The sequence below is a fragment of the Opisthocomus hoazin genome, chromosome 10 (genome assembly GCF_030867145.1).
Source record: "Opisthocomus hoazin isolate bOpiHoa1 chromosome 10, bOpiHoa1.hap1, whole genome shotgun sequence".
Taxonomy (NCBI): domain Eukaryota; kingdom Metazoa; phylum Chordata; class Aves; order Opisthocomiformes; family Opisthocomidae; genus Opisthocomus; species Opisthocomus hoazin.
The window spans coordinates 15,765,285-15,787,190 of record NC_134423.1 but is presented as its reverse complement, the minus strand read 5'-3'; the positions used below and the strand labels follow the sequence as shown (position 1 = coordinate 15,787,190).

General features: G+C 37.8%; 1 protein-coding gene across 4 annotated transcripts in view; it reads right to left on the bottom strand.

Annotated features, from left to right (window-relative positions):
* LRRC49 (leucine rich repeat containing 49) overlaps positions 1-20,225 on the bottom strand; it is a 54,657-nt gene extending 34,432 nt beyond the window's left edge. The window contains exons 1-9 of one of the 4 annotated variants that reach the window (XM_075431985.1): positions 20,044-20,225; positions 19,212-19,274; positions 18,564-18,651; positions 17,681-17,878; positions 16,010-16,109; positions 14,935-15,138; positions 13,242-13,308; positions 4,676-4,819; positions 595-656 (exon numbers count right to left, since the gene is read on the bottom strand). In XM_075431985.1, the coding sequence (XP_075288100.1) occupies positions 595-656; positions 4,676-4,819; positions 13,242-13,308; positions 14,935-15,138; positions 16,010-16,109; positions 17,681-17,878; positions 18,564-18,651; positions 19,212-19,274; positions 20,044-20,097 (980 nt within the window). In that variant the 5' untranslated portion in view covers positions 20,098-20,225. Of the gene's footprint in view, positions 1-23; positions 42-594; positions 657-755; positions 829-4,675; positions 4,820-13,241; positions 13,309-14,934; positions 15,139-16,009; positions 16,110-17,680; positions 17,879-18,563; positions 18,652-19,211; positions 19,275-20,043 lie in introns of those variants that run through there. The other 3 variants (XM_075431988.1, XM_075431986.1, XM_075431987.1) reach the window with 3 other exon arrangements.
* Between the last annotated feature and the right edge of the window lie 1,681 nt (positions 20,226-21,906).

The window sequence follows — 21,906 nt, the reverse complement described above, 5'->3', positions numbered from 1 at the left end:
ATAACAAAAATTCATTTAGTTACTTGAAGCTATAGAAGCCCTCTGAAAGTTGAGCTATTCTGCTTCTGCCATCTGGTTTGAAAGGGAAACAGCCGTGAATATACCTTTCAGACTTTATTAATATATGGACAAGTACAATACAAGTGTGAAATAATCTAATCACTGTAAGCACAATCTGACTCAGCAGTTTGTGTAACTCCATAAATACAGTGATTGTATGTTAACTATATGTACCTTGTGTAATGTTGCTTTAACAGATATACAGTTTAACAGTAAAACAACATATTTACAAAACTATTTTTAATTTTGATCATCATTGTAAACAATATGACAATTTTTAAACTAAAAATACAAGTTTCTTGGTAGAATATTCATAGTACAAGTACATTTAAATGCAAAGCGTTTCAAAAATCTTTATGTTTAAAGTAGAAAATACACAATGGCTTGATTATGCTACCTGGTATGTCAGGAGGGGGAAAAAAAAAAAAAAAAGAGTATCTGCATTCATAGTGTTCAAATTTAAATTTTAATGAAATACAGCTCCAGTAGGATACTTCAAATTACTGATAGGAAGCAAACTGCTATTTCCCTTACCTAGATATATTGTTGAAGCTGAGGAAGAGACGTTGGAGACAGGGCAAAGTATCCACATCTTTCTAGAAGGAAAGACAGAGGCATAAATTCAGCAGCTGAAAGTAGCTTTTGTACCTATCTATTTCGCTTGATGAAATACTTTCATTTCTATATTCTATAACCTTTCTGCAACATTGATTTCTGTTGAATGTGCAGCTCCATTTCTCCCTAGTGCAGACTGCAAGGGAGTGTTTCAGTGCAGATATCTACCCTGCAGAACAAGCTGCATCACTTGCAAAGCAAATGATGTTAAAGAAAAGAGGATAAGGCTGCTGCTGATTTCTGAACAGGCTTTTAGGAAATAAGCCAAGGTGCTGTCTCAGCATTCAAGCCTCAGGATAAACAAGCCGTCAAAAAAAAAAAAAAAAAGTTTATTTTGTGTCCATGCTGAAATAAGGTTTTTGAAGTGCAATACAGCAGTGCAATTAGCACTACCAAACAGCAGTAACTCTTCTGCTACAGCATGATCTGAAGGACTGTGTCACCTTTACAATTTAAATTTATAAAGAATTAGTTTCAAGAATGAGTAATTGTGAATTTAATATATGCCACTAAAGACCTTTGCAGAAAACCTCTAAAGAGCAAATAGCTCAAATATTAGCAAGATGAAACATACCAACTAAGATAAAACTTCATTTATTAAATATAAACCCATAATGGCCAGACAGCACAGTCTGCAGCGATGCATATACCATTCAGACTGCACACCTAAACCCTCAGTTATAAGCCTGCATGTTCTTATTCTACTAAGGAGCATACTCCAACTTGTAACCACTGGACACAAACCTGTTACTTACAGCATGGGGAAGTGTCACAGGGCTCATGACCTTAATTTTAGCCACAAATCAAATCTACAGCCCTTCCTCCTTCCATCTGATTTTTGACATGTCTACGTAGGGTTCTAGAAACAGAAATAGTTCATTCTACCCAAACAGGTGAACACAAGGCAGCTCTGAACAAACCATGTAGCTGCTATTAATGAAACACTGAATGTGAGCTAACAAGCATGGCTGCGAGTTACAGCTCCGTATACAACAAACACGGCTTATTAGCTCAGGTCTGCAGTTGCAGACCTCCCGGTTGAGAGCTGTTCTCAATCCTCCAGGTCAGACCACAGAAAGACTGAACTCAACAGAATTACGTCTGGACATCCCCTCTGTCCCTAAGGCTACTTAGTGTTGAAGCTTAAAGGGGTGGGCATGTGTGATACAGGTGAAGACAGGCACTGTAGGGTTGTACACAGTAATTCTTACAGAGCAAGGATTTTAATTATTCAAAGAATTTTACATTGGAAAATACAAAGTAATTTCCCTTGAAGACAATAACTAGCACAATATGTTGCTGTCCTGTAAACTATGTTGCAGTCTCACAGGCATGACAGCAAACATTAAGTGTTTGAAAAAACAGGATTAAAAAAACAAAACAAAGCAGCCTCCAGCTACTTTGATACAAAGTCATACAGGGCAGTCGACAGAGGGCAGTACTTCTACTGGGAAAAGATGGTGAACGCCTTGGCCAGGCTCATTCAAATCTAAGATCAAGCTGCAGACGACAAAATTCAAAATTCTAAGCTTTTAATACCTCAAAGCAATCAAGCAGGTCCATCTTCCAAATAAAAATACAGCTTATCTTCCCAACAGTGGACCCTAATTCACAACTGAATGGAAAGTAAGTAGACATTCCATAATTCACAGTATGTATAGATCGGTGCTTTTAATGCCATATGAGGCCCTTTGCAATAATTTATTCTCTCTGTTTACTTTTCTTCAGAATAGTCAGACTTCTTGAATACACTTCCAAACCTGTAAGATACAATTCTGCTATAAACTAGGCCTCAGGACTGCCTTTTTAAATCCTACAGCTCTGGACGAACGACAATTTATTCTTACAAAAATAACTACTTGTGATTCAAGGATTTCCAGTCTCTAGTGAATACCTCGAAGACGACAAAAAATGGTCCCAAAATCGCTAATCTAAGGCCACTGGATTGCAAGAGACGATTATATATTTAATTGCTTGCAGAAACTATAATCTAGTTGGATAACTTGAATTATTCAATATAGTTAACTGCAACGGGTATGGAGTTCAGTATGGAATGTCATTTTCTTTGACAAGTAAGAATATGATCTTTCCTGAACAAGAATAATACACTTACAGATGGTATGTGTTGGGGGGAAGGTGAAAAATAAGGAAGGTTCACAAAAATTTACTGCAAGTTATTTAAATTATATTGATCTTATTTGATGATTTTGGGGTGGCAGACTTTTTTATAATTGAGGTTAGATTCTTTCATTTAAAGAAATAATCAAGTTTAAAAAGCTTGATTCATAATGATAGCACTGTTATAGTAACTGGGTAACTAAAACACAGTCCAAAAACTAAAACACATAAACCAAAGCTTTTTAATTAACTTAGAGGGAAAATTTTGCAGTTAAGTGACAGATCATAACTATATAAGGAATAAAATTATACACACACACACACACACTCCCCACAGTCAACCCTAAGAAAATCTAAACCTCGTCTTAAAGAAATCTAAACCCCCTCCCTCAACTACTCAAATACTCCAGCAATAATGTGACAGGATCTTGGATATTCTTTCCATAAAACGATATATTTGTTTCTACATTTCTGGATTTTCAGTAATATCATATTGCAGCAGATTCCGAATTTCAATACAAAAGTAGTGCAGCTTTCATTTCTTCAGGGTGTTTTTCCTCAAAAAAATTAAAACAGATTGAAGAAATACACATACATTGTTGCACACAGAGAAAGAGACAACACCTATCATTAAAATAAGGAAAAGATCTTATTTTAGGAAAAAGACACATTTACTTTACATTTCAGACAGAATGATGTGTCTAAAACTTGACTTCATATAATTTAAGAGTCCTTCTCTAGAGGAAGGAGAATTAGTGTCATACTTGCTAAAATCATCACCTAATTAAAAACACAACAAAAGACTACACACACAACACACCATTCCATTAGAATTTAACAAAGGCCTCAAAAAAAGAAAAACCAACAAACCAATTAGACAAAGTAAAGTGCTTCCCTGAACAGAACATCATCTTCTGAAACACTGTTTCTGGCCAGGAAAAACTAAAACATTAAATTAAGATATAGCACAGAGTCCAAGCCCGTAACTCACTATTTTAAATTTCATGCTGACTCTCCATTTGTGACAACAGGAAGCAAGGAGAAAGCATGAACTGCACCTGAGAGGAGTGAAAGGCAGCAGCTATAAGGAAGGAACAGAATTCCAAGTAACATAACTGACGTAGGGGGAAGGTATAGTGACCGAATCAGCAACGAGAAGAAATTTCTTATTTTTGAGGTGTAAAAACAATTCATATATGGCAAGTAGCAGAAATTTGATAAAGGAAAGGCTCAGCAGCAACAGGAGACCAAGATCTAAAAGAATCATGAGGGCCAGAAAAAGTTATTTCAGTAGACTTACCATCTCATTTTAAAGTGTGCCATACCTAAACTACAACTCAAATTGCAGAGTAAAAAGCTTTATTTTTTTAGAACATAAAGACTTACAATGCTAGGTTAAACCTTCCATTAGGAAATTCTGCTTTTAAGATCAATTCTTATTTTCTTTGCATTTGCCTCAAATATTCATAAGGAGATGAAATTTAAGATGGTCTGACTGCTTAGCTGAGCTACAGAAATTAAGAGAAAGTTTGTTTCTAGGAAACAAACTTTTATGGAAGAAAAGTCTCTGAATTTGTATGTTAGAACCACAAAGCTGCTTCAGAATCTCCCCCACCCCCAGAGAACCATCCCGAGCTATCAAGACTTGTAAAACAAACAGCAATTTATTTTGTTGTTATTTTGTTTAAATGTGATCACTTGTGGTGATTCCTTTACATTGCAAGTATTGTGGCAGAACAAGATAAGCAACACACTACAGGAAAAGACAAGATTTCACAAATCCAAAATGCTAATATGGTTTAAACAAGTTATAGTAATAGTGCATTTTGTTAAAAACAAAGAAAAAAGAAAAAGAGAAAAAGACAAGAGTTTTGTTCCTTACTATAGCAGAGACTTGATTATGACGAAGGTTGAGCTCTGTGAGTGAATCCAGTCCGTTAAGGTTTTCTACAATGGTTAGTAGATTTCTGGCAAGGTTTAACACTCTCAGCTCACTCAAGTGACTGATGTTTTCTATTTTAGTAATCTGTGAAAGAGGTATCATTATAAACATGCATACTGTGTTTTATATAGATATACACTAGATTATGTAGCACATTTTTTAAAAAAGTATACATGAACTATCAACTTAACACAATAGTGTGCTTCTTGTGTATTTTTCTAAACCATGATAATGATGTCATAAATTACTGAAAACTATCTACAGTCTGCTAGAAATGAAGTACTTCACTAATATCCTTCTAGTCATACTGCAGCAAAATCTGTCAACACTTCCTTCCTTACCACCAGAAATTAGGTTATTTCAGCTGTGCTGTTCTGTAACATCAACCTCAAAGACACCATAAAAGTACGATAACACCGATGATACAATACACCAAAATGGGCAAGTTTTGCGCATGGTCGATCCTTAATTTGTCTGCGCTCACACATCTGAATCTCCTGGTACGTATGCTACAAGAACAGGTGGCATCGTGTCTCCCTACCATCACAAAACTCTGCACCAACTTCCCTTCATGCCTCTTAAAAAGCCAGTAGCAGCATTCACAGCTCTATCTACAGGAGCTCCGCAGACTTTCCAGCAGGTCATGAGGACGGGAACCTGCTGTGAGTCAGGGACAAGGAGCAGCCACAGAACTCCAGAGAAGAAAGCAATTATTCTGAAATTGGAACTTGTAAGGAAGTTTTACAAGTAGGTAACTGCTGTAATCAGTAAGACGCACTCAAAAGTTAGAAAGGAAAGCAGCAGTATCCTTAGATTGGATACACAGCATGTTTGCTTGACAGTCCCCAGCTCTTCTTCAGCAAGTCATGGCTTCCTGTGATTAGAAAACGGAGGGATCAAACAAAGCGACTACCATAAACAGGCAGCTGCCCGAGGTTTGTTTTTATACTTCATACCCTATTTTAAAGATTCAGGTGATATGTGGGGTGGGGGGGAATCATCAAAAGAATAATAATAGCTACTGCTCCTTAATTTTATTTTTTACTTCTAGAAATGTAACTCTGTTTTACAAGGCAATAATTATGCCTCTGTTGACACAATCTGGGTTCATTTTCTGCTGTTTGTATTTCTCAGAGTGATCCAATCAAGAGTCTCTAGCCAGATATTTATTTCTCACAGGAGTCTGGGAGGACACTCCAGCATCTATCCAGATATTTACACAGGACTTGTATGCAGCAACGTATCATGGAGAAGATGAAGTATTGCCACTGCACAGGGGCGTGTCCCTGTTGTGTTGTTACTGAAGTCCAGGCTATATGGCAGAAAGAAGGCAGCAGGTTTTCCTGCTGAAAAGACTTCAGCCATCCACAACATGTGGCAGCGCATCCAAGGATACAGTGCACAAAGCTACTAACAAGTATAATGAATTCCCCTGCAATTAGAATGATCATATGCTGGACCACTGTAAGCTCCCTTCAACACCCCGTACTCAGGCACGCTATTCCTCCTCAAAGCTGCCAACAGCAATTAGATGCAGACAAGCAAGATAGCGACTGGTGTCACACACTTTCCCAGTGACAATGAACTGATGCTTTAGACCAGTACAAATCTGGCCGTGCCAATTTCCAGAAAGTGTCTAGCAGCTCCTGGAATGGGAGAAGAGGTAAGGTACCTGTTATTCAACAGTTTGAGAATGCATAATATCTTGGTAATTTTCATATATATTCACATGTACGTACGCATACATATATATGCATGTATATATCTGTAAGTCTATGTCATATGACTTGAATATGCTGCTATAAAAAGTATTTCGGCAATTTTTTTCCACTAAAGGCATACAAAAGTAGATAGCAACACCAAGATTAAAAGACATCTTAAAGCAACTTTTGATTCAACTACTAATTAAGCTGCTATAAGTCTTCCATTTATGTGTATCATATACAGAAAATAATCAGGATACAAAAATATTATAGCAAAAGGAACGGAAAATACCACCATTTACAACAATATATTTAGAGAGAAAGACTTGTAAAAGCAAAAGCAAGAGCAGATGGCTAGCATGAAGAGCACAGATCTCTGCAGATGTCTGCTTAGCTAGAATTACAGCATGCCACAATGTAGAATATTAATCCTGACATTTTATTGCTATCGCAAACATAATGAATTCATCAGCAACGTAGAGAGATACTCTTCATCACTTTGCTAAGTTTTAAGATTAACTCTACTGGATCTTCTCCGTTTCAATTGTGCATGCATGAAGATACATTAACTTTTAGTACATACTACTAGGTGTGGATCAGATAACAAACCATTATCACCTATTTTTAGAGGACGTAAATAATATTTGTTTCACTAAAGAGAAATTGTATTTGACTATTTTTATGTATTGTAAAGAAGGCTTATTATTAACGATTTTTAGCTGCTTTTTCAAATGTGCAAGTCAAAGACCTCACTTGTGAACACTGAACAAAAACACTACCCTATTTTCTTGTTTGCTTTTATGTTTGAGTACTTAGCTATGAAACAGATTTATCTGAAAAGATTGTTATGCACCACATAATCACTCTTCAATAATTAAACTGCACAAAAGTTGCATCTTTTAATACACATTTCTGAGATTATTGAAAAGAAATCCATGCCTGAAAAATCAAGTTGCATTTTTTTCCCCCTTTACTTGTATCCTTGAACTTTTGGCAAGGCAAATGATTCAGAATTAGAACACAAACGTAACTCTAAAGACTTTTTAAAATGTAATGCATTATTGAATAAATTTTATTCTAAATAAAGTTAAAATGAAATTCAAGTTCAACTTGACCCAACTTTAATGCACAAGTTTGCAAGAAGACAGAGTAAAGTCCATTTTAACCCTACTTAATATAAAAAGGTTTTAAAGAGATCTATATGGAACATACTATGTATGCTATTTACCTGGACAGCAAAGATCAAGCCAACAATCAGTGTTCTCTCTGTAAACTATTCAGAGTGCCTGGAAGCACAGTATTTAGAAAGTAACTGTTTAGTTCAAAATTAAATGTAGTTGTAGTGCATGAAACATACCATGTACACAATCATATGCAGGGTCTCTGAATGATGTAGTATTATATGTCCATATTAACGTGTTAATAACCATAGAAACAGAGTCTCTACATAAACATTTAATTAAGTGTTATTAAGATGCTGTATTTTCTTACAGCTTTTTACTGGGCAACATTAAAATCAAGAGTCTTACTATATCACATAGGAAAACAGGCAAAGAGTAGCAATACCACAAGGGAATTCACATTTTGTCCTTTTTGTAAAGCGTTGGCATCTAGTGCAGTATTCCACTAGGCATTACATTGTTTTGGGGGCTTTTTAGCCTTCTTTTTGATATTTATTATATGAAGGGATTTTCTTTAAGCAGTCATGCATTTGAAAGCTTGATTTGGAAAAAAAAGAAATCATAAAAGATTATTTATCCACATTCAGCATGGTGGAATATTAGGTTTTAAAGCACATTCAGTTCCCAACTCATTTCTCACTTGGGCGCAAGAAGTCTCAAAGTTCAGACCAACTCATATTATCCAAAAAACCTAGCACCCAAATAAATCAAAATATTTTCCCCAAAAGTGAACAAAAACGAATTTTTCCTCCTTCTGTTTCTCCTCACCTCCAACCTCTTGGAAACATTCCAGTCTTAGAAGTTTCACAATCTGCATTCCATCTATGGGACTGATTTACACACTAAGAGAGAGGAAAGGAGGAACTAAGACTAAAAGAGGAATCTAGCTTTCCTCTTAACTGCTACTAGTCCATGAACATTAACAAAAATAAGTAATTTCTAGTTAGGCTCTAGCACTATTTTTGAAAAATAAGATTAATAACACTGATACTCTGGCCATATCCTATTTGAGTATTTATATTCCGCATCCATTGAGAGTGACTGCTGAGATTTCTTACCTTACGTAGAACTACTGTGTATAACGAAAAAGATTATAATTTTTGTCAGTATAACGCATTTAAAATATGTTTAATAGAACTTGTACACAAGATTTAATTGTTCAATGATCCTCTGGGATCACAGGTATCGTAAGAGATATTGCATATCCAGCTCTGAACACCAAAAAGATTAAAATTACTGCAAGCATCTTAGAACATTCCTGCAGTGAATTAAACTACTGAAATAAGAATGACAACTATTTGGTTAGATACTATGTAATGGATATTACACATAAAATATTTTAGAAATTTATTGTTAATATGTCCTATAACATATACAAACCATAAAGGGGAAAAAATAGTACTTAAAAGAATAATACATTCTTCTTGCCAGATATGTGGGCACTTTCAATGTCCTCAGAAAAAACTGTTGAATATCACATTCACTGAAGAGTCAGTCAGGTAAAATGACTCGCCAACAGGCAGCAGGATGATTTAATGGATTTTGCTACAACCTGCTACGCTGAATTTTATGGGTTTTATTTAATGACCTCAGAGAAGCCAAACCATGAAAACAAAGACTACAGAAAAACTGTTTTGTATCTTCACCCAGGCAAAGCAAATCTCAGCTCTCAGCCTCTCCTCATATGAGAAATGCTCCAGTCCCTTCATCACCTTTGTGCCTCTTCACTGGACTCACTCCCTTAAGTTCATGTCTGTTTTGCACTGGGGAGCCCGAAGGCTCACCCCCCACAATGTGCTGGCAGCTCTCTTCCTAGTGCAGCCCAGGATGCTGTTGGCCACCTTTGCCATATGGGCACACTGCTGGCACACAGCCAGCTTGCTGCCCGCCAAAGCCCAAGCTGCTTTTCAGCTGGTGAGCAATTTCCTGCATTGTTAATAATGCAGGGCATGAATGAAGGTGTTAAAAAGTATCAACCTAGTATCAACCTCTAGGGTACAAGGAGAGTGACTGGCCTCTAGCTAGACTTCGTGTCACTGATCACAATCCTTTGAGCCTGGCAGTCCAGCCAGTTTTCATTTCACCTGACTGTCCATCTATCTAGTCCAAATTAAATTTGTCTACAAAGATGTAATGCGAGACAGTGTCAAATACCTTTCTAAATTCACGATAAAAAACATCCATTGCACTCTATTCATCTACTGCACTCGTAATTTTCTTGTAAAATGCTATTTCCCAAACAAATTCACAGTGACTACTCCTGGCTGCCTTCTTGATGTAATATGTTTGGAAATGGTTTCCAGGACTATTTGTCCCATTGCTTTCACAGGGATTGACGTGAGGCAATCTTGTTTCATGGCATCTGACAAACACTCATTTATCTGTCATCCCTGTTTGAGGCCAATTCCAGTCTACACAAAAATTCACTCATAGAGCGGACAGCATTCAGGCAAAACTTACATCCAACTTTTAGCTTATCAATAGCTTTCTTGAAAGAATCTACTATCTCTTCCTGGAGAGAAACCCGTTGTACTAATTTAACTACAATGACAGGTTCTGTGATAAAGTTACAAACATTTTCTTCAAAAAACACAACAACATTTTTAAATTAATACAAACAAAAAAAAATTCAAAACCAAGTGTGCAAGTCTGAGTAGTGTCTTTAACAGTACGAGTTTTGCCTTGTGGCCCAAGAATATCACATTAAGAAAATCCTGAAAATATTCCTGGCAAAAAAACTATAGATGATATCACAAAGACAGCTGTCTTTTCTAGCAAATAGCCTTAAAGTTTTGTGCTGGATCAAGAATAACTGTTTCCCATGTACACAGTACTAAATTTATCTGTAAGACACGACTTTGAATGTAAAATGAAAACAAAAGTACCATAAAAAAATCTCTAAGCATAAGAAACAGAGCATGACTGAAAAGATGGTAACATGAAGTAACCTATACAGTCTGTTACTGGAAGTGAGAAACAGAAAATTATGTCCAGAGGAAATCTTATATTCCCACAGCACATACAAATATTCATACTACACTGGCAGTCAATGACACTTTTGTACACCAAAAGTGAATTACTTTTTTCTATAGTTATAAGAAAAGAAGACATAAGTGATGCACATCACAAAAGTGCCGTTACATCTTTTACTTTAAATAAGAATCATCCTGATAAAGGAAAATTGCTGCCCATCACTGGTTCCAAATTGTAAAACTGACTAGATTTATTGCAGTTTTTTTGTTTTGTGTTTTTTGGGGTTTTTTTTTTTTTTGTTTGTTTGGGTTTTTTTGTTTACTTTCCTGTGAGAACTGGGTGCAGGATAACACCACAAGCAATCTAAGGAAACAGATGTATCAAGAGCTTATTAAGATAAAGAAAATCCTATTTTTTTTTTCTATTTTTCATTATAACTGGCAAGCAGGATACTCTGTTTCTTCATCCTTGATTCTAATTGATCTGTACTGAATTAATGAAAAAAAATCATGTATGTATTAGAGACAGGATGTTTTATCAACAGAGCAATGACCACAATCCACTATTTTGAACCATATACCAACACTCCATTTGTAATTCTACCGATCTGTTGTTTAAATTGCTATGTTCTGGAATATTGGAACACATATTTTGAAGTTCTCCAAACCAATTATGTGGCTGAAATCTGTTCTTGAGAAGCTTACGATGCGGAAGAAATACCATTTCAGATAGACTAGAAGGCTACCATAAACAAAAATCCCACAAATCTAAAGTTAAAAGACAGAGATCCCCTATTCATTACTAAATAAAAGACAACAGCAACAAAACAAATATCCCCAGACTTCAAGAGAGTAGTACACTAAGTTGATATGCCTCAAACTCTGCATTTCTTCCCTTATGCCTTCAAAAATAACTTGTAATATGTATGGCAGATTGGAGTTTTAAATTTTTAATTCCTCAAAGCCAAGAGAAAAAGAATGTTAATATGAAAACATGAGTATCTTTACACTGGAAAGGAACAGAAAGATAATTTATCAATGGAAGAGAAGTTCATAGTCTTTATTTGGTCTTTCCATGAAGAATACACTAAACCTGCAAAAAAAATGCAGAAAACAATTCATTCTATTTCCTAACATTTGTGCACTTCACATGTTCATTTATGGTTAAAACTTTTTTAAAAACAACAGCACTTATTATGCTTCAGAGATATACTATTTAACTGCTGATACAGGACAATTGCTCAAATTCTCTGGACCAAAGCATGTCTATTATGAAGTTAATCTAGCAGCAGCCAGTTGGGCACTATGCCCAAAACTCCTAATAAAGTTCTAATTAATGTAAACGAAGTTGTACTGACACTTTAAGGAAAAAAATTTTCAGAAAAGGAAAATAAATAACAGATCTACTTCACAATCATTTGTAAGAGTTGTGCATGACCTATGTTTCATTTCCACCAGTGATCATTCCATTTGTGCTATAAAAGTGTGCTGACTGGCACAGCTGCGTGTCTAGTCTGCAAGTATTTTTATCAGAAACAAAACGACACCCCCAAATGTAGAACAGCAATAAGAAGATTATAACTACACAATTAGCCATCTCCAAACATAGTCACTCTAAGGCTCCAAGGACAATGACATTATCTATTCCTATACTGCCTCTGCCACTATACAATATGCATACTATTGAACTCATACTATTCAAAGAACCCACAAACTTATCGCATCACATAACACAATAACTCATTATAGTGCTAGCTTTTTTTTTTTTTTTTTTTTTTTTTTTAAAAAAAGCAGCATTCCCATTCCCCACTATATAATAGAGAACACACAGAGAAGTCAGCAAGATGCCAAAACAGGAATCCAGAAAATTCACACATCGGTCTTACGGCCACAATAACCTTACAGTCACAATAACAATGGTTATATGTTGTTTTGAACGGATCAATTAGGGAATAATATGTATCACATGTGTTTTAAATTTATTTTACAGAAGAATACTATATCCACCTTGCCCTTAATTCTCCATGCTGCTTCTGACACACCCATTAAACAAGAATCTTCTTCTTGACATACCCATTAAACAAGAATCTTCCTCTTATATGTACCACAGCTAAAACTTTATGCTCCACTTGAAACAGAAATGACTGCTTAGTCTAAAATTGGGGAAACTGAATAGACATTAAGTGACTTAAGTCCATACAGAAGTATGAATTGATCAAGAGCTTGGACCCATTCTGCTTTTTCCTGTACAAATTTGTCTTCTACAGATATGCAAGTGATCTTGTTTTGTAAGATCACGAATAGTAAACACAACACAACAATCAATGGGACCTTAAATTATTCTGTGACTTCTAAGACTGTTACTTTAACTACACCACAACTGCCTACGCTAGATTACTGTTCTGTAGGTGTGAGCACTATTATACTCCGTTGACTCACCATTTTAATCACTGTAACCTTCCAAAAGTATAATGCTGAAAGTACAAGAGACTTGATACCAAGACTCAAAATACCATCATACCACATTTTATTAATTTACTGATTTCTGTGACCTCAAGAGTTGTCTTTCAAAAAGCAAGTTTGGCAAAAGACACAGGAAATGCATGATGTCTACATAAGAAAAATAAATAATGAAGTTCTTGTACTATACCTGATTTCCATGAAGATCTAAAACATCAAGATTTTTTAGGTTCTCTAGATTTGAGATCTTCTTTATCCTGGAAGATTCCAATTATAACATAAATTATTTTTCATATTAGATAAAAAGTATCTTTAATTTTCCAGCCAATACAAAAATTAGCCGTTTCTTCCTGCCTACCAAAAGTAAGAGAATAACAACAAAGTTCTGAACCATATAAAAAAAACCTAATAAATGAATGAGTTTGCCTTAGACTATCACCTTCCTTTCTGACTGTCAATAATGCAATAGCAGCAGTATATATATGGCTCTTCTAGAAAGACGAAGCGGGAAGGACAACTTGCACAACTAGAAAACAAAGTCAACCACCCACATATCCAGATACCTAAATAATAAAAATACATTATTACTGGAAACAGCTAATTCCAAACCAGTTTAAAGAAAGACTATAGTGACGCAGCTTTTGAGAGTTTGTTAGAAGAACACAGAATAAAAAAAAAAAAAAAAAAAAAAAAAAAGCCACTGGCCCCTTCTAGACAATACAGATATCTAGATTCGGCAGTATTTCTTCTCCCCCTGTACAACATGACTGTCTTAAAACTTTTCTGTACTGTCCTATTTTCTCTGATTCCAAACCTAGGTTATTATATACTCAACAGCATCATCTACTGTCTGATGATATTAAACACCACGTGTATTATGCATTTGCTTTGAGAATAATCAAAGATCACACATAGATCCAAGCTGAAAACAAGTTGCTAGCAACTGTGTCTGACTTGTAATCATTTATGAGTATGTCTTGTCCTAACTACCTCCAAACCATAGTTCTATGTAAACAAACTATATAGCACTCCATGTAGTTACAATTTGGAAAATAATTCCTTAGAGCACCTTAAAATTATTGTTGCCATGCTCCAGTATTTTGCCATAAACAAAATTAATTTCTACAGGTGAGATTTTTAATATAAAAGCTATAAGCTCTAGTAACATACTGCACTACTGAAAGTTGTCAGTTTTGAATATAGGCTTAATTAGAAGATACATTCTTTGTAATCTGCACATAACCAAAGTTGGTTTACTAGTTCTTCCTTTGCTGAATATAAATAAGGAAACTGAACAAAATCAGAGCACAACCCTTAGATGAGTGAGCAATTCCGCAGATAATTCTACTAAATTATTAGAACTAAAGGCTACAGGATTTGAACTGTATTTTTAGAAAGTAATACAACTAGCAAGTTGTATATCCCAACAGAGCAGAATCTATAAATAAGCAATGAAATCCACGACTCCTCTGTCTGACTTTTTTCCCAGCTAAATACATCAGGCAGAAATACTTTTTATAGGTTATAAAAAAATCAATAAATACTTTACATGATGTGAAGAGATTCCACCTGTCACACAAATCTAAGAACACGTCCTTAGTAGCCGATCAGGACATAATATTAGATAGAAACACGTACAATACTTCAGAACTGTTGCTAAAATTTACTTAAGAAGTTTCTGAAGAACACAACGAGCAAAAAATGTGCGCTTCCTCAGTGGGATCCCTAACACTTAGCTACTGTTAGGGATAAACTCTTTGGTCTCACAGCCAACATTCACAATCTGAAAACTCTGTAAGTAACTCTGTAAGTAACAGAAACAATGATAGATCACAGTTGTTACGCCATAAAGAAATAAGTTGTTTTTAGTTCATTATTTTTACCTGTTCTTTCCCAACAAAAGGACTCTTAGGGATCTAAGAGTTGAAAGCCCGCTTATTTCCTCTATCTGATTATCATATAAATCTAAGAAAACAAGATGCTGCAGATTAGAAATATTTTGGATCTGGGTTATAAAGTTATGTTGGAAATTCAAAAGGCGAAGATGATCTTCTCCATCGATAATTGGGCACACTGTCAGTTTTTGCCTGGAAGGAAAAAGAAACAAAACAAAAACCACATATGAAGTACCAAATTGGTAACCCACCTTCCACCCACTCACTCTGATGGAACCAAAGAAAGTATATTATCTTGATTAAGGTAATAAGGTTTGCTGACTAAATGCTGTAAAGGCAGTAACTCCACACTGGAAAAAAAAAAAAAAAAAAAAAAAAAAAAAAGCATGAAAATATAAAAGAAGTGCTTTAAAAATTATCTGGAAAGCCTGTCCTCTTAATCAGAGATTTGCCTGTTACATGGAAGCTACCATGGAAGTTTTGTACTGTGACCACATTAAAATTTGTTCAGATACAGCCTGCCAATTTGTTAATTTTTTCATCAGATCACATAAGCAGCCTGTTTAGAACAGAATTCAGTGTTCTATGTCTATGCAATCTTTCTTTGGTCTACAGAACTTTACAACTGAAATATAAATACAAGAAGTAAGTGTTATTGTGAAAAACTTTTTGGACTACATGAACCTTACCCTTGCCAAAAAAAGAAAAGAATTTAAAGTTAAATGTCTTTCAAATAAAACTTTTTTGTGTGTTCTGGTTAAGAAAAAAAGACCATTCCACAGTCAACGTATCAGATTAGAACTAAGGGAGACATAGCCTCTTTCCATAGATTACTTGCATGACCTTGCATTCGACTCTTAAATTAGCTCCATAGTTTACAATGGAAAGCCCTAGCTGCCTTGCATGCCTGCTGTATGGTGTATGGGACACACACACAAAAAAACCCCAACAAAACCAAATGCACTACTCATACCATTGGCCACATTACCGGAATATTGATCACTTCAGACCGTCACACCCAAGAGTCACAAACTATGGTGTGTCTACTCCATAACCTTCTCACCTTTCCAGGGTAAGCCTATCAGAGTTCAGTATTTTTTCTTCAGCAGTACGTTGCAATACAGGAAATGTTATTGATGAACTGCTCCCAAAATTTGTGTTATCTATCAGAAAATCACACAAAGAATGTATGAGCTACTTCATAAAATCATAACATTAACTACAGATAATAAAAGCAGAATTTTATTTCTTACTAAAGAGTTACACAGTACATGAAAGTGCATCTTGCCTCCATTTGGTACTTTGAGTTACCAGTTTTCTTTCCTGCTATTTTTTTGTTGACAACTACATCTCTCTACATCCTCTTTCCAAAGTACACTCATTTATCTCACTTCTGAGCGACTTTTAACAATTTATTTTAAGCAGATATTTTGTATTTGATTTTGATTAAAATTAAACAATGAGGTTTTAAGGTAAGGTTGTATAATTGATTCACAATTTCAGTATCTGAACTTAAAGACGACAAAAGTCTAACTTCAGATGAATTTAAAGACACAGATCAAGTAGATGCTGAAAGAAACAGAAAATAAAGCACAAAAACATTGAACCAGTCCCACTGAGCTACAAACAAATGCAAAGCCTTTTAACTGTAAATGCAAGCAGTACCTAGCAATCATTGATATCATATTTCACTCCATTATCAAAAAAGAAACAGGCGGTCCTTTAAAACTTATTTACAAAGCTATCCATCTTTAAACATTTTGTTAATATTAGGAGGAAGAGGAAGGATGACTAAAAATGCCTGGAAAATAAATCAACAAATGTGTTCTGTGAGCTTTGGTTTATTTGGAAAATGATCCACTGAAAAATACTTGTCAAAAATAGATCATAGAATCATTTAAGCTGGAAAACAGTCCACCCACAAAATCACGGCACACACATATTGCCAGAAGAATATGGGCTCAACTTCTATAGATTTGCTCCCCCCCCCTTTTTTTATTCCTTCAAATAAAATCAAATATGTTAACAGGAAAAACATTGATTCTTCAGTAAACAAAGATTGTTTTACTACTATAGAGTGAGTTCATTGTTGTCTAAAACACGCCACTAGAAGAGATACCTATACAAGTACAACAATTTGTTGTTCAATTTAGAATCTTTCAGTGCTACATTCTAACATTTTATCACTAGCTACTCTAACAAACCAGCGTAACAACCAACATTCTCTGTGTATCCTTCAAAGTGGAATAAAAAAAAAGGAAAAAAATATTTATATAAAAAATAATCAACTCATTATTGCAAAAGTCTTAAATTAGTTATATCTCATGTTTTAAGCCAACAAATGTAACATCAGACTTAAATATCAGTCTGAAACATGACATGATGGCAGTGCAATGACTTTTTTCTTCTAATGTCATCCTCCTAAAGGTATGTGAAAGATCCCTATTACTGCCCTTTAGTTAAAGAAAGGTATACAAAAAGCCTATCTTTAAACACCTGTGTTACATTTTGGAAAATATTTCTAGTGGTTTCCTGACAATGATCTATTAACCTCTCTTAATACCTAAAGGGAACAGTAGACAACACTTGCTACTCAGTCCACACGTTCCGACACCCAGAAGGAACACATCTTACAGGTCATAACTTCTCAACAGACAACCAGCCAAAAAAAAAAAAAAAAAAAAAAAAAAAAAACCAAAAAAAAGATACTAACAAGGGAAGTTTTCACTGTTACCTGAAGCATGTGAACTAATACTGTGGCTGCTTTGTCGGTATCTAGATTTTGTAGGTGTGTGAATAGAAGACTCGCCAAATCCTGATAAAGAACCTGTATTCTGCTTCAACTCCAAACCAGAAAGCTCTGTCAGACTGGATGGCACCGGCAGATATATCTGCTTACTACGCACCAAAGGACTTAATACTCTCTGGTCTCCTGTGAGGGGAACAAAAACAAACTGCAGACTTACATTTACTCCATAAGTTGTACAGTATCCCTAAAAACCAACCCAATCTGAAGAGCTACAGGTCTTTATTTTTCACCAGAATGAATAAAAGAATTGCCATAATAATTACACTGATCTCCTACCCTAACCAATCACTGTTTTCATATGACAGACGAGCAGCAGCAGTGTGGCAAGAAGTGTTGTGTTTCAAGGCTCTTTCAGGCTTCACCACAAGATATCTTGCTTTTCAAAGCCAAAAGCACAGAAGCACAATAGGAAAACTATCTCTTCATATCAGGGTTCTGAATTAGAAACTAATTTTGTCTAAATACACTAAAATGTTAAACATCCAATAAAATGTTACAGTGGAGAAATGTGTGGCTTCTGAGGGAAGGTATAGTAGGGCACTTGACAGATTGTGGCTTTGCAGGTAGAAGAAAGGATGCTCGTCCATGGGCAGAATGAGGGGCCAGAAGGGATCAAAAAAGCCATCGGCACTAAGCAGGAGAAGGATGGCAGTTTCAGGACGTGACACAGCAGTCATATTGAATTGCTGTAGCCAATTACAAAAAGCTGTCGCTCTTACATATTCTAATCGTAACACAGCCTTTCTTTACTGTTCGGTTAATAAAAAGACACACAAAAGACAAACAAACCAACCCTACTGAACATCACCTTGCCTTCCTGAATAGTTTTTTTCCAGATCATGCTGCAGAAGTCTGTTGTGGAAAGATGACTGTTCTTTATTGATCCTGAATTCAAACTGTAACACAATATTTAAGATAAATGTTATAAGTTTTCAAATGCAGATAACGTTTTTACACAGACAAACACAACCATCACAACAACTACAGTTCTCAGGAAACTCTGCAAATGATTTACAAAAATTAAATAACTGCTCCATTAAAAAGACTATCCATTCTATTAAGATACTAGGACTGAAAGTTTCACTGTAGGAAACCAAAAGATGAAAATATGGAAGTTACCAACACATTCATCTGCAGTTGATGAAACAAAGAAAAAAACCCCACCCTACTGCTTATGCAGTAGTGCAATCACAGGAGGAAGAGAGGTACAGATGGAGGTATATCATATATATATATAAAGTTTATGGCAGGCCATAATACATCCCTGTGTTTTCACTTTATGTACATTTAATAGGATGAAATAAATTACAAAAAGACTATCAGATACATCAGGTATTATATTAAAAGTCAAGATATTACAACCAAAAAGGCAATTACTATCTGAAAGCATACAAGTTTGGTTGTACCATTCAACTGCATTAATTAATATAACTATTAAAGAAAAGGTAATAATTACTGGTTTGCTTTTATCTGTTATTGACGAGGTCTGGATAACCAGCTGAAGACCACAATTATTAACCTACAAGTTGGAAGAGAAAGAAATGGAATATTACATCTATTAAAAATGAGTATCAACACAAAAAGTTGAATGTAACTTTTTTTAAAACAATAAAAGTATTTTCAAAAGCAAAATCTGCCAAGAAAGGAACTATTTTGCAAAACTATTCTGAAGAATACATTGCAGCACCAAGCAACATTAAACAGCTTTTAGTTTGAAAAAAACTCATTGTTTTTAGTTTTAAAAATAAGAGTGCGAGTGTGACTTTCTCGAGGATATTATCCTCATTATGAAGAAAACAAGTGTCCACATTTAAATATTAAGATTTTTTGTTTTAAAAGGAAGAACGTGCTGGTCTTTTAATCGGATTTAGATGGCAAAACGTAGCACCTACCTGCTAAATAATCAAAACGCTTAACAGAAATCTTTAACCAAGTGGCTCATACACCCACTTCCCGCAAGACACCAGGAGGCAAACCCACCCCCAGGGGAAGCCCCCCCGCCAGCCAGGGGCAGAACGGAGCGAGCTCTCCTCGCCGCCGCTGCCCGCCGGGGCTGCCGCCCTCGGGGGCCCGCCAACCGCGCCGCACCTGCCCGCGCCCGGCCCCGCCCCGCACCCTCGGCCCCAGCACGGCCGGTCACCCCGCCCCGGGCCCGCCCTTCTGCGCAGCGGCCCGGCCCGGGAGCGGCTCAGCGCGGCCGCGTAGCGGACCCACAGCACCGGTCCTATCCCCGCACCCCGGCGGCTGAGGAGAAGGGGCGACCGCCACCCCCCTACGGCAGCACCTACCGGGCCGGGCGCGGCCCGAGCGGCCCTGCCGGGCCGGCACTTGCTGGGCACCATGTAAACCCGCTCCCTCGACGCCCGGCGACCCCTCACGCCAACGCGCCGGCCGCCGCCCCTGTCGGAAATCGCTCCGCCGTTACCGGGGCAACCGCCGCTTCCGGCCCGCTCCCGGTCAGCCTCGCCCGCGCCCCGCCCTCTGGCTGAGGCAGCGCCGGGAAGCCGTGAGGGGAGGCCGCGGTGCGCGCTGCCGGAGCGGTGCTCGGCACCCGCTGCCCGGCGAGGTGGCCTCAGGGCCCGGCCGGGCCGGGGGTAGGCTGCGGGGAGGCGCGGGAGGGGTCTCGCAGGTGCGCGGCCGCCCCTCCTGTCCCGTCCCGTGTGATTGCGTTTTTCTGAACTCTAAGTGCAAGTGGCGATGTGTGAAAACCCGTGAAAAGGTGAGAAGGTGGGAGCGCCTTCCGGTTCCTGCTCTGCCTCAGGAAGCCGCCTCGCGGGCACATGCTGGGCGCAAAGCGTGGCAGGCTGCCGGGTGAGGCTGCCGGCGCGGTGCTGCGGACGGTGCTCGCCCGGGCTGCCGCGGGCCCGCGCCACTGCCCCCGAGCTGCTCCCGCAGCCCGGCAGCCCCGCAGCAGATGGGTTGCGGGCGCTGGGAGACACGCACGGCCCGAACTCGCGCGGTGGGCAGGAGAGCGTCGGCGCGGCTGGCTGCGTGCGGGAGGGCTGTGAATCGCCTCGCAACGCCTTCCCCATCCGTGTCCTGGGTTTAGCTTTGTGTGTTGTCGTTTCAGTTACTGTTTGCTGAAAAGCTGACAGGAAAATAATGTAATTATGGCTAACTTTATGGGGGCGGGTCTTTATGGTATGTAGACAATACTGTGCCTACAATGCATCTTAGACGCCTAGAATGGTTTGGGTTGGAGGGGACCTGAAAGATCATCTGGTTCCATCCCCCCTGCCACGGGCAGGGACCCTTCCACCAGCCCAGGCTGCTCAAAGCCCCGACCAGCCTGGCCTTGAACCCTGCCAGGGAGGGGGCAGCCACAGCTCCTCTGGGCAACCTGTGCCAGGGCCTCAGAGCCCTCACAGTAAATCTGTGAAAGTTGTGCATGGTCGAGGTTTATGGGATTATAATGCTAACTGAGCATCAGAAGCTCAACTGAGATATGGGTTCTCCTCTGAGAGACTTGCCTACATCATTCATTTAGTTTTAAGTTTTCCCATGGTTAGAAATACCGCTTAATCTTTGCCAGTAGCTAAGCATTACAGAACATTGCTGTGTTAAAACAAAAACACCCACCACACGTTAGCCTGGTGATTTCAGTGGAGATCTAATCAACACAATGTTTGAAATGACACCAATTTTCATCTACACGAATTCTCTCAACATTAGTAACACGTTTGTAGCAGACTAGATGATACTGATAGCAGGACTCTTCAGAGAAATGAGCTGAACATTGGCAGAGCCAAGGGCGACCACTGGTGAAGCAGAAAACCAGATCTGTTGTCCTTGCCTAGAAATTCGAGTTCACTTCACTGTGACAGGAGGAGTAGTCAGATACGTGGAAATGTCTCTCAGACATCATTTACGTTTGCTGTAGCACGAAATAGTTCTTTGCTGATACTGTCCCTGACCTAGTTCCTGCCCAGGGAGGCAAACAACTGGCATGAACTCGGATACGAATTCAGCCCCCCAACCCCTGTACGTGCTCTCTCCTAGAATGTGCATTTTGTGCTTGTGCTCCCTCTGAAACCAACAGCAAAGCCGTGCCCTGCCCAGGGCCTACTGCAGAATGCTGTTCTGTTAGCAGAGAACCAGCGAGTCGGTCAGCGGGGCAGGCAAGCGCGCTCTGCAGACAAAGTGTTTCATTG